Genomic DNA, 13,681 nt, shown 5'->3' on the forward strand with positions numbered 1-13,681 from the left:
GTATAAAATATATACCAGATTATAAAGACTTGAACTGATAAATTATCCCATTCATACTTCTGTAGTGATTACTTGTCTAAGTGATAATGTTATAGGTACATTGAGTTAAATATATTTCAATGATTTCAACTGCTTCTTTTCACTTTGTTTAAATGCAGTCAGTAAAAAGTGTAAATTACAGATGTGGATTGCTTTGCCTTTCTTCAGGTGAGGCATGAGGTAGACCATAGCCTTACTATGGTAATAAACATTATAGAAAGCTCTATTCTACTAGTTGTTCTTGTAGTATCATGTTACACCACATAAAACAGCTCTAAAAACATATGGCCTACTGACCATCACTGTCCTCCATAGTCTAAGGAGAGGAATAACTCTAGAATTTAGGGTACGAGACAGGATGGGATGTAAGCATTGTATATAAAAATATTTTTTTAATTAAACACATCATGGCTTGATTTGTTTTCCCTGGTTCCTGGACTCAGTTTATGATTCCTACTTTGGAGGGAAGCCCTTCTTCTGCCTGGGGAAACTCAAGGACAGCCAGCTAAGGAACTGGGCCTGGGGATTATGTGAGGAAGGAGGATCTGAAATCTAGCACACAGGGAAGACCAGAATGCAGGGGACACCATGGTAACTGAGAGTTCACAGACTCCCTCCTTCCTTCTCTGCTTCCTTCTCCCTCATGTTCTCCAACTCTCCTCTATTCCTCAGCTGGGATTCATGCTCACCCCCATCTTTTCAACTGTGGGTACAATAAGATTCAGATAAAGCAATTTGAAGCTGGATTTCCTAAAATATAGTACAGAACATTTCAGTGAAGACAATTATTTATGGAAGGAAATAAGGACATCCCTTTCTCTCTCTCTCTCTCTCTCTCTCTCTATATATATATATATATATATATATATATATATATATATATATATATATATATATACTCCTAGAAACAGGACATATAGTTTCATGCTTTGGTTAAAAAGTGACTATTCACTTAAATAAGTGCACTGTTGCTTAACTACCAAAATGCTTTCAGTAAAAGAAAAACATTCTGAAAGGTCTAAGCATAGATGTAGATCCTGTGATTCTTGTGGGTAAACCCTTTTGCAGGTGGGCTTTCAGTGATGTTATGATTGGAATTCATCAATACCATTACTTTAGTAACTGATATGTTAATAAATTCGACCTAAACACAGACACTGGCTGATTCCGGTTGAAGACTACACAATTGGGACATTAAATAAAAAATGAATATTGTTGGTGTCTTTGAAGACATAGAACTTTGATGTAATAGTTAACTTATATTTTGATTATTATACAGCGTACAGAACTAAAGGATTTTAAGCCAACAGAAGACTGTGAACCACCATAGGCAGTATATGAAATCAGAAACAAAGGCGATAAGTAAATTCATCTATTTCAAAAGTCATTAGACTACATACTTAGGCAAACCAATAACCAACTACATGACAAAACAAATGCACAAAGAGAATTGGAGTAGTCAGCAGTCATACCTTATTGTGAGTCTGAGTCTGGCCAACCAGTATGAGGATATTGGATGAGATGATAGATAGGCAGAAGTTAATTAGAATGATGGACCTCTCAGAACGAATGTACCTAGTGAAAGAGAGAAAGGAATGTGATAGATTTCATATTGTATAATTGGTGGAATTAGCTGGAAAAAGAAGCTCTGACGCCAGGTTTCATATAAAGTTATGAAAAACCACATATATATATATATATATATATATATATATATATATATATATTTCCCCTTAGGTACCCAATTTTAGAGTACATAGCAAGAAACCTTTAGAATTTTTTATAATATGTCATAATTTCTAGAGTCTAAGTTGAACATATATGAGAACAATGCATCTCCTGTACTCCATGAACATCAGTAACTACTCAAGCATTTCGATATAGGCAGGCCTTTCCTTACCCCCTTGAATATCCCTTTTGAGAAAAGAAAGTGGCAAAAGTCTTTATAAATAAAAAAGAAAGCACTCCTCAAATGACCTCAAATGGCAGCATTCTTGGTGACCACCGTATTTTACTCTTAGGAAGAAGTGTTCATATATAATGTTATAGAATTGTTAAGTGCACTAAGGTAAGTAACAGCAAAAATTGTTCAGAATTAAATGTTCTACCAGCGGTTTTCCCTGAAAGGGTAGCAGCTATTTTGCCTGACTGTACCCTTTCTGATTCTTCAACAAATATCATGTTGTTCCTTTTTTTGTGGATAGAGACTATAAATATTTTCTGATGATAATGGCTTCCGTGACAGTAGACTCATATATCTTGACACTAGGATTTCAGTGTTCAGTTTCTTGTAAGTAGAAAAACCATCACCACCACCACCACAACACAGACATAGTAATAAAAGATTAACTGTCTGCCCTGAACACTACTGAGATGTTGCCTTTTCTTAACAATACTGAGTCACATTGTTACATTAAACACTGCTAAAAAACGTTACTACTTTCAACATTATCATATGACATTGTCTACTGAGAACATTGTGGACTATGTGTGTCAATAAGTTAACTGAGAGGCCATGCTGAATTGCTTTTTGATGTAACAGTGTATTTCTACTAGTTGTATGGAGAGATGGAGAGAAAATATCTTACTGTATTATTATTGTCTTAACTATCAGCATAACAATCAATATTATCATGATCACCAATAGAGTTACAGCAATGAAGGTAATGGCCCTGAGACTGAACCGGAGTATCACAAATTAAAGGCAAACACGAACACTGGACTACACTTACAGCCCTTTCAATTTTTAATAGCCACATGGAACACCTACAAAGTTCAAAATGGCACGTTATCTATAAAGTGAATTACATGCCACGACATTTTAGAAATCACGAGAAGTGTATCAATCCCACGCGTTTTCACTAGAGAAAAAGGCAGGAGGATGGCAATACTCTAACACCTGAATGAAAATGTTTTAGGATGTCCTTGGTGTTTATAAAGGGCTTTGAATGATGACGCTACACGATCCATTTAGGAATGTACGAGTCTCAATACTCCCTTCAGGTTGTAATTATTATTTCAACTGTCTTATGGGTGTCCATTTAATCCTTAGGAATCCTGATTTCTGCTGTTTCCTGGTACTCCTTTCTATATTTCTCAACTTCAGGATAGGTTCTTTAATGATTTCAGAAATTCTTAGAATTCTGTTGTAGTGACTGTGCTGCATATTCTGGATTTCAGAAAGTTGTTTATGCGGATAAACAAATATATCACATATTGACATTGGCTCTTCTAGGTGTGTGGGGGGAAGAGAGAGGGAGGGGTGTAGCAGAAGGTGAAATTAGAACATGAATAAAAAGTGCTAAAAATGGAATTTATTTCTAAGGACTCCAATGGGTATGAATTGGGATGTCATCATGATTAACTAGTATCTTAGCAAATTATTATTATTATTTTTAAAAAGACATGTCATTTATGCAGTTTGGGAAATGGTATTCTTCCAACTCTGTCAGTTCATTCTTACAGGACAACAGACCAAGTCTTGAACATATAATCCTGTTTTCTACAGTATCATACCTTTTTTCTTTTCTTTTTTTTATCTTTATTAACTTGAGTGTTTCTTATTTACATTTCGATTGTAGACCTTTTTTCTATTTCCTCTCTTCCTCTATCAGTGTCGCCACTCTATGAGTATTTACCTGCTGGACAATACTACCACGAGGATGCAGAACTTGTCTTATATACCTGGGTCACATTGTACACATTTTCCTTTTGCACAAACCATAAAAATCATAATATTGCTGACAATTTAAATATTTTTCACAATTAACTCTTTCAAAACAGTGAAAACCATAAAGAACAGTAATATTTTATTTAAATGTCATTGTTAATCTAAATAAATATCCCTTATTACACAGTAATTGGTTTTTAGTTTTTCTGCCGATTGTATAAAACCCTAAGTAAATATAAAAGACTTTGAGGTGGACACATCAACTCTTGCAATGCTAAATATTTAAAATATTTTGGAAACAATAGGTAATTATCTGCATTCTAATATAATATTGCATTTAAGATCATATTCATATTGACAATTTATAAAACCTTTAACTGTTAAAATTATAAAATCCATTAAAAAGTTTGGCCATATTATAAATATACATTGTCATTGCATGAGTAGACATACTAAATCTCACAGGCCCAATTCTTACTAGCATTCTAAGAAATGTCAAAGAAATGATCTAGAACAACATTAAATGTCTCCAGACTATTAAATAGATGCAATTTAATGGATAGGAGAACAAAATTTCCCAAACATTTCCCTTTCATACTTTTATGATGTCCCTTTTTCAAACTTGTCAAAAAAAATCTGACTCATGGCAAACAGTGAAGTGAGTGACTTTTGTAGAGAACTTTGAAACTCTGTTACTGCTTCGTGCATCAGAGAAGGCTTTACTCATTGTGCAGGGCACACTGAAAGCATGTCTGGCACTTGAGAACTTGATATCCTATTCCAGGAGAGAGAATTTCGACTGGACCAATTAAGTTCTGAGGTTCAACAGCTGCTGATAATAAACGTTATCCACACAGAGAAGAAACTTGAGAGAGAAGAGAGTTGTGTTTACACGTGAAGAGCTTGTCAAAGTCTGCTCTCATGTTGGCTAGAGGAGACGTCTGCACGTGCCCCTGTGTTGTGCTATCTATCTTCACCACAGACAAATAAAGGACAGAAAATTAGGTAAATGTGGTTCCAGTTCTGTCCTAGAAGTTCTAATTCTGTTATTTTTTTTTTAAATGTTGCTTCCCATACGTGACGAAGACAGTAGGCATTTGTTCTTACAGTCAGGGTTTTCACACAGGGAATCTGAGTTCTCCATTTTAGGTCTGCCCATTATTACATACCTCCATAGTGCTGCATAGACAACAGCTAGAGTAATCAAGGCCAGGCAGGAGAGGCCGCTACCTACTATGAGGGTAACTGAGGGAGTGCCAGAGGATTCCATGACCTGTAAGTGAGGGGGAAAAGGAAAGAAAAAGAAATTTTACAAGGACAAAAAAAAATTCTAAGCTCAGAGAAAGTAAGCAATCACTCAGGAATAGCACAAATAGTTGTTATAGTTACCAGATAATTACCCACAGAACACTCAGTTCACATATTCTCGTGCTCTAAAATGACTAGCTCTTCCCTTCTCTCTCAGTGTGAAGTCTTTGGGCTTTCAAATGTTAGACTACAGTCCACTACTTACTTCAAAGTTGTCTGAAAGACCCCCAAGCTACAACTTGATCAGCGCTCATAGGTGAAATTTTCTTTGAGCAGCATGGTTTTCTGTTTTTTTAAATAAACTAAGTAGAGTTTTGCTACTTCTCCATATGATTCTTGGTGAGATTTATCTTGCTACTCCCATTTATAAATCCTTATGTTTCCCAAATCTGGTACACAGTTACTGAAAAAAAAATGTGAAACTTTCTGACTTTTGACAACTTTGTTCTGAGTCAAGTATTCGCACATGAAATTTCACTTGCTTGGCTCCCAAGTATACAGAAGAAAATAGAATGCTATACTTAAGCCCTTCAATTATATTTTTCAGTATGAAGAAAGTATATGGAGATAATTTGCATAGTGCCAGTACCAGTCCCTAAAACCATGACCTTGAAAAACAAGCTTATATCTTTAAAAACATATGTAAACAGTACTAACATCCACTGATCCAAATGGCTTCTTTTCTTAGACAGTAGCATGACCATAACCAATGAAATCAGCTAGTTTTCACAAATTTTTATATTAGAAGTTTGAAGCAATACACTCTATGATTAACTGTGTCACAAAATCTAATATCAAATTATTAGGTGTATGTATCATCAAAATAAGAAAAAGTAGTGATACTTTAGGCCAGATTCAGGCAGAAAGTCAAATTTACCAGAATATCTATTCATCATTATTTCAATTTTCTCAAAATACATTTGGTGAGAACATTATTTTTCTCTTAGACTGCTCTGCACAGCTCTTTCTTTCAGAGAACTAATTTTTTCTTTCCCCCTTTTCTTTGCAAAAATCTACATGCTTTTAAGGAATGATTTTACAGTTCTACACAACCATGTCTCCATGAAAACTTAATTTGATTTAAAAATACATATGTATCCAAGGACACCCTCAGAAAACCTGTGCTAGAAATATCCAATGCAGATCTGCAATGTGTTCAGCTCTAGTGGCTGGGGTCTTCTTTCTACTCCTAACAGCATTGTCAGAGATTCACACAGAACAGCCTTCCAGCTTTAAAATAAACCTTGAGTTGGCAATTATTTTTATTTGAAAGTTTGCAGAATATTACTGATATCAGAGTAGATCTCCAAAACTATACTACAGAAATGCCAAGTTATAAGACATAAAATTGAGTAGAATTTAGTTATCGCACACCAACTAGAATTCATTCCACCAAGCTACTGTAGCTGAGGAGAAGAACCCGATTTTGCCACCCTGCAACCTTTTCTATTTCCCCCTTTGAAATGCAGGTCCCTGGAGAAACACTCGCCACAATGTCCCTGCCTTTGCATTAAAGCCGTGTTTTCCCTTTGTTACTTACTATTTCTCTAGGTTGCTGAGCCAAAATGGCGAAGGTAGAGAGCCGATCACATAAGCATTTCGTATGGGATGCATCGGTAAGCACAGTTTTACATCCCTGGGTGGACCACGTTCCCAAAGACTCGTTCCTGCAAAGGGGGTGGAGGGGAGATCGGGATAAATACGCCTGACAGCCAAGTCCGTAAAGAAGAAAATGCAGTTTAATTGAGAGAATCGCCTACTGTAATTCCCGTACAGGAAAAAAAATCTACTTGTTGTTGAACAGGACGTAATTTAGATGCATCTCCAGTAAGGCAAAGCGAGAGTGGGAAAAAGCAAGCAGGCGGTGGTGCGGCGTGCAGAGAGCTGTCCAGCGCCGGAGGTGCTGAAATCAGGACTAGCTCTGTCCAGCCCTTTGCGAGAAGCAGCGGCGGCAGCAGCGGCACCAGCAGCCGCCGAGCGTTGGCAGACACTTGCTATGCTCATCGGATCGTTTCAAACACTCAGAGTGTAAAGAGGCTTTTCATATTTTCATACCAGCTCTGATTCCAGGCCCGTGGTTTGGACCGTGAATGCTGTCTTTTAAAATGCGGATTTCTCTGAAAAGCCTGCCTAAAAGGTTACATAGCTTGGTTTGGGTGATACGATCTTCTCCGCTGCTGGTAAGGGATTTTTCTTCCCTTTAGAATTAGCTGCTGTGAAAATTTCACCCTGGAAACGGGAAGAGGCATCAGCTGGTTCCGACTCTCACTGCCTTTGCCTGGTATCTAGGGGAGGGGTGGGCTTCAGATTAAGCTTGCCACTCCACACTTCACTTACTCAATGCTCTTCTAAAGCCCCTTAATATTTCTTGCCCTCAACTGCCTCTTTGTCCAGGCGCAGAACCATTAAGCTAACCCCAAGTCCACTTAATATTTAGAATAAACCCACCCCAAAGTCTAGTAGGATGGGGGAGGGGGGGTCTGGTTCAATTTTCTCTTTGGTGTAGCCATTTAAAATGCTAAAGCATATGGTTTCTTTCCCACCCCAGCAGAACAATAAAAATGGTATCAACCTACGTCTTGTTAGTGGAGCTGGTGGCGATGGGGGAGAACCCTGTCACCCCCCTGCTGAACTACTCTATAGACAGAGAGGAAAAGGGGGAGCTGCAAGGCTCAACCAATCAACTTTATTATCCTTACACGTGCTCTGTATAGAATGCACCAATTGTCACCTCCCCTCCCCCAGGCATGGAAACTCTCCAGCTAGGAAACCTGTATGTGTGAGTGCATTTAAATGTTTTAGCCAAGTTACTATATGTGTTAAAAATGACTCTGAAACTTGAAGGGGGAAAAAGACCACATGGAATAGTGTTAGTTTTGATGTACATTTGACTTCACCTTTTACAATTCTTAATGCCGGAGGTCATTGGGTTAAACGTGCATATAGTTTGTTTCAGATTAGCGAGGGTTTGTCTCTCACACTTGGCCTTCCAACTAAAGCTACAAGGTAGAGTTTACACTGTCCTTTTTTGGAATCTATAAGCAGTCCCTTTTTAATATTCATGGGTTGACATCAAGAAGGAACATACTATTATTTGGGAATTATTAGATAAAACTATGCCCTATGTTAATGAAATAAATCTCAGAGTGTTGGCCACTTCGAAATTTTCTAAGTCTTCCATGGTATCACTCAACCATGCCAAGTTATCTCTTAAAACTAAACCTTTTGCTTCAGGTGCAACTGTTTCAAACTGCAATTGTGCCTAATCACAGGCTTGTGGCAAACAACTTGTTTCATTAGCTGTTTGTCTCTGATCTTTTCTTTGTGGCAAACAGTCAAGGCCAAATGAAACACACTTATCTCAGCTGGTCAACATTTTAAGGGAGAAGACATACTTAAGAAGCTGACGAGTTTTAAAACACCACAATCCCATTGTTCATTCTGGATGGTAGGTTTGCTTTGATGCGATAACTGTCCTCTCAAGGTGGAGTCAAAGTACTTATGACTCCCACATGATGAATTTATGTCCCACAAATGAATCCCGTATCTTGAAAAGTAAAATAACTTTACTCTGAACAAGACTTCGGAGTTGAGAAAGTTATGTATTTATATGCATGTAGTGAGAGTTCATTACTCAAGGCAGTAGCACTTACTCTGATTGTCGGATATAGAGTCTGGAGTCAATACAGTGTTGCTAGACTCTGAAGATAGTGTAGAAGACATCTTCAGAAAAGTGGGTCAATTTCTTTTGCTCTGTACAGTGATTAGATGGCTAGCCTTCCCTAGCCGCAGGCAGAATTGAGAATCAACTAACTCTGGTTTCTAAGAGATAACCTTTCACTCTTCTCTGTGCTCATCCCCGACGTGAGATGCCTCATATCTTTTTCATGTGTATCCTCTTGATTCTGTATCACCCATCCTTTCTCCACAATAGCACCCCCTAGACTTTGCCTTAGGTACAATAATCAATGAACTAGTAAGTCTGGGCCCACACAGTCTTCCTTATTTAAAAGAAAATATAAAACACTGTACTAAATATGATAGGGGGACGCCAAAATTTGCAACAGGTGGTATGAGGGATGATCTGCAAGGTGAGAGAGGAGCTGTCAAGTTCTACATCTGGTTACTATTTAAAGTTGAGTCATAAAAGAGTGACGCCATTCTGATGCATATGTAATATTTTTCCATAAAATGCCTTGCTATTTTATGACAAATAATTCCTTCTGTGGGGGCGAGGCTCCCACCCAGATCAGGCTGGTCTCAAATTCCCTATGTAGCTGAGAACGACCTTGAACTTCTGATACCCCTGCCTCTACTAACTGGGTACTGGAATTACAGGCCTGTGCCACCATGCCCAATTTCTAGAGTGCTGGTGATTGAACTCAGGGCTTGGTGTGTGTACTATGGGCTTGCTGAGCCATGCCTCCAGCCCCATGAAACTCTTATCAGTTGGTTTTTCAATTATTAGCAAAGTGCTAGCTGTGGGGTTGGGGATTTAGCTCAGTGGTAGAGCGCTTGCCTAGCAAGTGCAAGGCCCTGGGTTCGGTCCTCAGCTCCGAAAAAAAAAAAAAACAAAAACAAAAACAAACAAAAAAAGTGCTAGCTGTTATGATAAACCCTCTGGTATGTATTGCCTATACTTTTAAACTTTCCAAGGCTTATTCTCACTGTACAGCATTCTTAGAAAGTGTGGTACACATGTCCGATTGATTTCAAGGATATCTATAAAGCACACTGTTAAGTGGTTGAGCTAATGGGAAGCAAAACAGCTGTCCTGTGCTGCCTAAGGTATGTTTCTTCCTTTCTTTCTTTTTGGACTGTAAGGTTTTTTTTTATTTATGAAGTTCAGGTTGTCATTCAGAACGCAAACATCAGATACAGTGAAATGTAAAGATAGAACAAGAATAACAGACTAATAATGCCAGAAGTAGTGATAAGGCATCCATATTGTACTGAAAGCCATACGTTTCCTTTCCATAACATCTTTCTGTGCATTATGCAATTTTTTTCAAATAGTGTTTAAACATAGCTGTGCTTGCAGAAATTCCTCACAACCAGTGAATTCTTTGTCGGATACACCTACATTTATCAGTGTTAGCTATTAGCTGTCACCTGCACATGCCTTTCTTCCTATTATTAGGCTGGCTAAAAGGAGAACATCTTCCTGCCCCAAGGATTCAAAAGTGAACAAAATTTCACTGGAATATAAGAATAAGAACTCAGATGGTGTTTACTTTAAAAGCTAGCATTTATTTGAGGTCTTTCCCCAATTTTTCTAAGCATCTATCTGGATGATTTTGGGATCTGAGTACTGGTGGCAATTTTTAAATTTACTTTTGGAAAATGTAGCATTTGTGTATATCCTCTATGGCTTCAAAATTACACAAATCATGAAATTTAAGGGAAAATTAGATGCTGATTCAAATAAAAAGCCGTTTAGTTAAAAAATTGGCAAAATGTGTATGATGCATTTGAAAACTGTTTTAAGATATCATGGAATTGATCTTATAAAAAAATCAATTCAAGTAGATATTCCACTTTATTTCTCTACAAGTCAGCTATCCTTCTACATATATCTCAGGGAACAAGGTGAATGCTCCTGGCCAGAGAAACCAAACGCATCCCAACAGAACTAGGAGTGGAATTCAATTGGTTTGGAGGTGCCTACTTAGTCTCTGGGAAATGGGCACTCTAGAAGCACAACAGTTGCTCTTAGCTGCACAGCCATCTCTCTAGCCCCATTAGCGATTTTATTTTTAATATTAAGTTTTCATTGGAATATAAAGTCACAGCGTTCTTCAGATTTTAGCCTATTGAGTACAAGGATTATAGATTCAAGTTACCAGACCCAGTTTCTAATGTGTTTTAAAACAGTATCATAGAGCTTACCTATGATGTCAATGACATAAAACCCAGAGCTAAACACACACACACACACACACACACACACACACACACACACACACCCCTTCAGATAAAGATTAACACTAGCATGAAGAAAAAAGTATCACTAACATGAAGTATTTCACTTATTGGGTAATTTTTCCACCGCCAGGAACCTGGGAACCATAAGGAAAGAGTTCTGGAATTAACCATGGCCCTTTCATCCTCTACAGCAGGTTTCTGATTAGTCAGTTAGAAATTACGGACCAACAATCTGTACCAACAAAGAGGCTTGATGCTGTGCTTGAGGATCTTAGTGTGATCCACAAAACCCACACAGTGTAAGGAAAGAACTGACTTTCACAAGATGTCCTCTGACCCACATGTGCACACACAAACACACAAAACAGAGTACACACAACCAATACAACTAAGTAACATATGTATTATATTACTAAATATATGTGTACTGTTAAATATATATATATATTTCCATCAATTCTCAGTTCCTTGCTTATCTTTAATGTTCACAGCCAACACTATCATATTAGTTGATAAGTTCATCTAACTTTCCTCTTTTATGAGATTAACCCTCACAATGCCTCATTAGTGCTTTAGAGAACTATCTTGTTTGGCATCCCTCATTTGCTGCTTTTCACTTAGTAGAGACTTAAGGAAGAATGTTGCATCAACTTAATGATTTTGCTTCTAGGGAAGCTTTTTAATTCTGGTAGTGGGTTAAAATTCCAGGTAGTGTCTTAGCTCTAATCCATTTGTTGTCCTTAAGCATAAAGAAGACATATTATTGGAAGACCATCAAAGGCTCTTAGTAGAGACATCTAGTTGCCTCTGGCTTCAGTCATCATTTAATGATAATATCTGAAAGATTCAACATCTCTTTGGTAATTATGTTCATTCCTGTAAGGAGGCCGACATCAATATATGTTTATCAAATGATTTTCAAATGTTCGTTGAGGGAGAAGATGCATACAAATAAATAAAAATTTTTTTAAAAAGAAAACTGACAGTCTGTTAGGAATAACAGCATTCCCAGGAATGTTTTCTGCATTATTAACTGAACAAATTATTCCAGAAAACGATGTTGGGACTGCCCTCAATGTCTAAGTCACCACCGTCATTCGCTTGACTCAGTCTCCTTTGTGGTTTCCATTTTTGCTTCGTCTCTCAAATCCAATCCAAACAGAGAAGCCAAAGAGACCCTAGCGTCAAGTCTGACAAATTATCTCACTCATTATAAATCCTGTCTTTTTTTGACTTTTAAAGTTTTCATTTTTCTCCTCTAGCTCACAGTAAAACATAAAGTTCTTACAATGGTCTACAACCCTAGCTACAGCTTGCTCCCCACTGTCTCTCTGCCACCATCTCTTAAACATTCACTTCTGCATGTCATTTCCAACTACAATGAGCCCCTTCTTGACTCATGTTGGCATGCTGTGCTGGATATTCCCTCAGTTCAGAATGTACTTTTCAATTGTAAATACACTGTTCCCAACCATTGGAAAAAGTCTCAGCCTTCATCTCGTCCTATCTGAGTTGAGGGTGGCCACTGACTGGCCAGTATGCAATAGGAACTCTCCATCAATAGTTGGTTAAAAATGTGGACAAATTCTGTTTAACTCTCTGCCTCAAGAGGTTGAGTTTATTCCCTCATTTCTGAAATAGAGCACAACGTGTGGCACTGACCAGACTACAGTGGAAGCATTGTGTGATTTCTGAGACCATGCCTCAAGAGGGCTTAGAATTTGTATTGTGATTGTCTTGAACTGTTTTTGTGATGCGAAATAGTCCAGGCTGAGAAACTGCTACCATCTAGCAGGCATTTGAGCGAGGCTATACTGAATCCAGTATCCCCATGATGACATGCAAGATGGAGCCTCGTGAATCCCATTAGATGAGTAGAGCTCAACCCGATATTTGAACCAAAGGATTACAAGAAATTAAGGAACTGTTATAAACCACTCATATTCGAAGTAGTTCCTTTTATAATAAAGGAAGAAGTCCTCCATCTTTTAATATTCTCTTTGCCTTTACTCTGAGCTGTGCTGCTCATTGCACACGTCCCATCTGATTTTCCTATGGTTACAGCTCACACTGGGCTTTGCACACAACAGCATTTTTTTTTCACAAAGCCATGCCTCAAGCACTTCACTCAGTATCCTTTTTCCAACAGCTCAGGTGATCATTAGAATGTTAAGACATAATGCTACTGCACGCTATCGATTGTAGTATAATGTAAATGTAACTTTTATATGCGCACTAGGACACCAAGAACCAACTTTACAGAAATGTTTACTTCCTGTAACGATCTGGAATCAAATTCCTAATTATCTAAAATGTAATGTTTTAAGTACAGTCTTGGTTGTCTTTGCCCACTAAAATATAAATCTTATCTTTATTTCTGCAGTGTGATTCTAAAACGGTCTTCGACATGCACGTGGCAGCTGCTTTATGGATATTTGTTAGGTGGATACCCAGTACAGATTCTGACCTTATATACATGAACATTCTTACGTTATTGTTATTTGGGGGTGCTACATTTCCACTTTGCCTTTTAGCACTTGAGAACTCAAAAGAAATTTTTTTGCAGGTGCATTCTCACTGGCTTTTAGTCATAAAATACACATTAAAACCAAGAATATGTGACTCTTGAGATGGTCCGACATCACTTACGAGAATGGTGGCACTGGTTTTATTGCCAGTAACATATGTTTTTGTTACTGTTTTAAATTCAAAATAATGAGAGTAGAAAGGAGTGTGGGC

At 37.7% G+C, this 13,681-nt stretch overlaps 1 protein-coding gene across 5 annotated transcripts in view; it reads right to left on the minus strand.

Moving 5' to 3' along the window:
• The window catches only part of Adgrb3 (adhesion G protein-coupled receptor B3), a 726,584-nt gene that overhangs the window by 155,888 nt on the left and 557,015 nt on the right, over positions 1-13,681 (minus strand). For all 5 annotated transcript variants that reach the window (NM_001106898.1, XM_087565138.1, XM_087565136.1 and 2 more), the window contains 3 exon segments: positions 1,512-1,614; positions 4,879-4,982; positions 6,558-6,684. In NM_001106898.1, the coding sequence (NP_001100368.1) occupies positions 1,512-1,614; positions 4,879-4,982; positions 6,558-6,684 (334 nt within the window).

Source organism: Rattus norvegicus, chromosome 9, assembly GCF_021556685.1.
Source record: "Rattus norvegicus strain SHRSP/BbbUtx chromosome 9, alternate assembly SHRSP_T2T, whole genome shotgun sequence".
In the NCBI taxonomy this organism is placed as follows: Eukaryota; Metazoa; Chordata; class Mammalia; order Rodentia; family Muridae; genus Rattus; species Rattus norvegicus.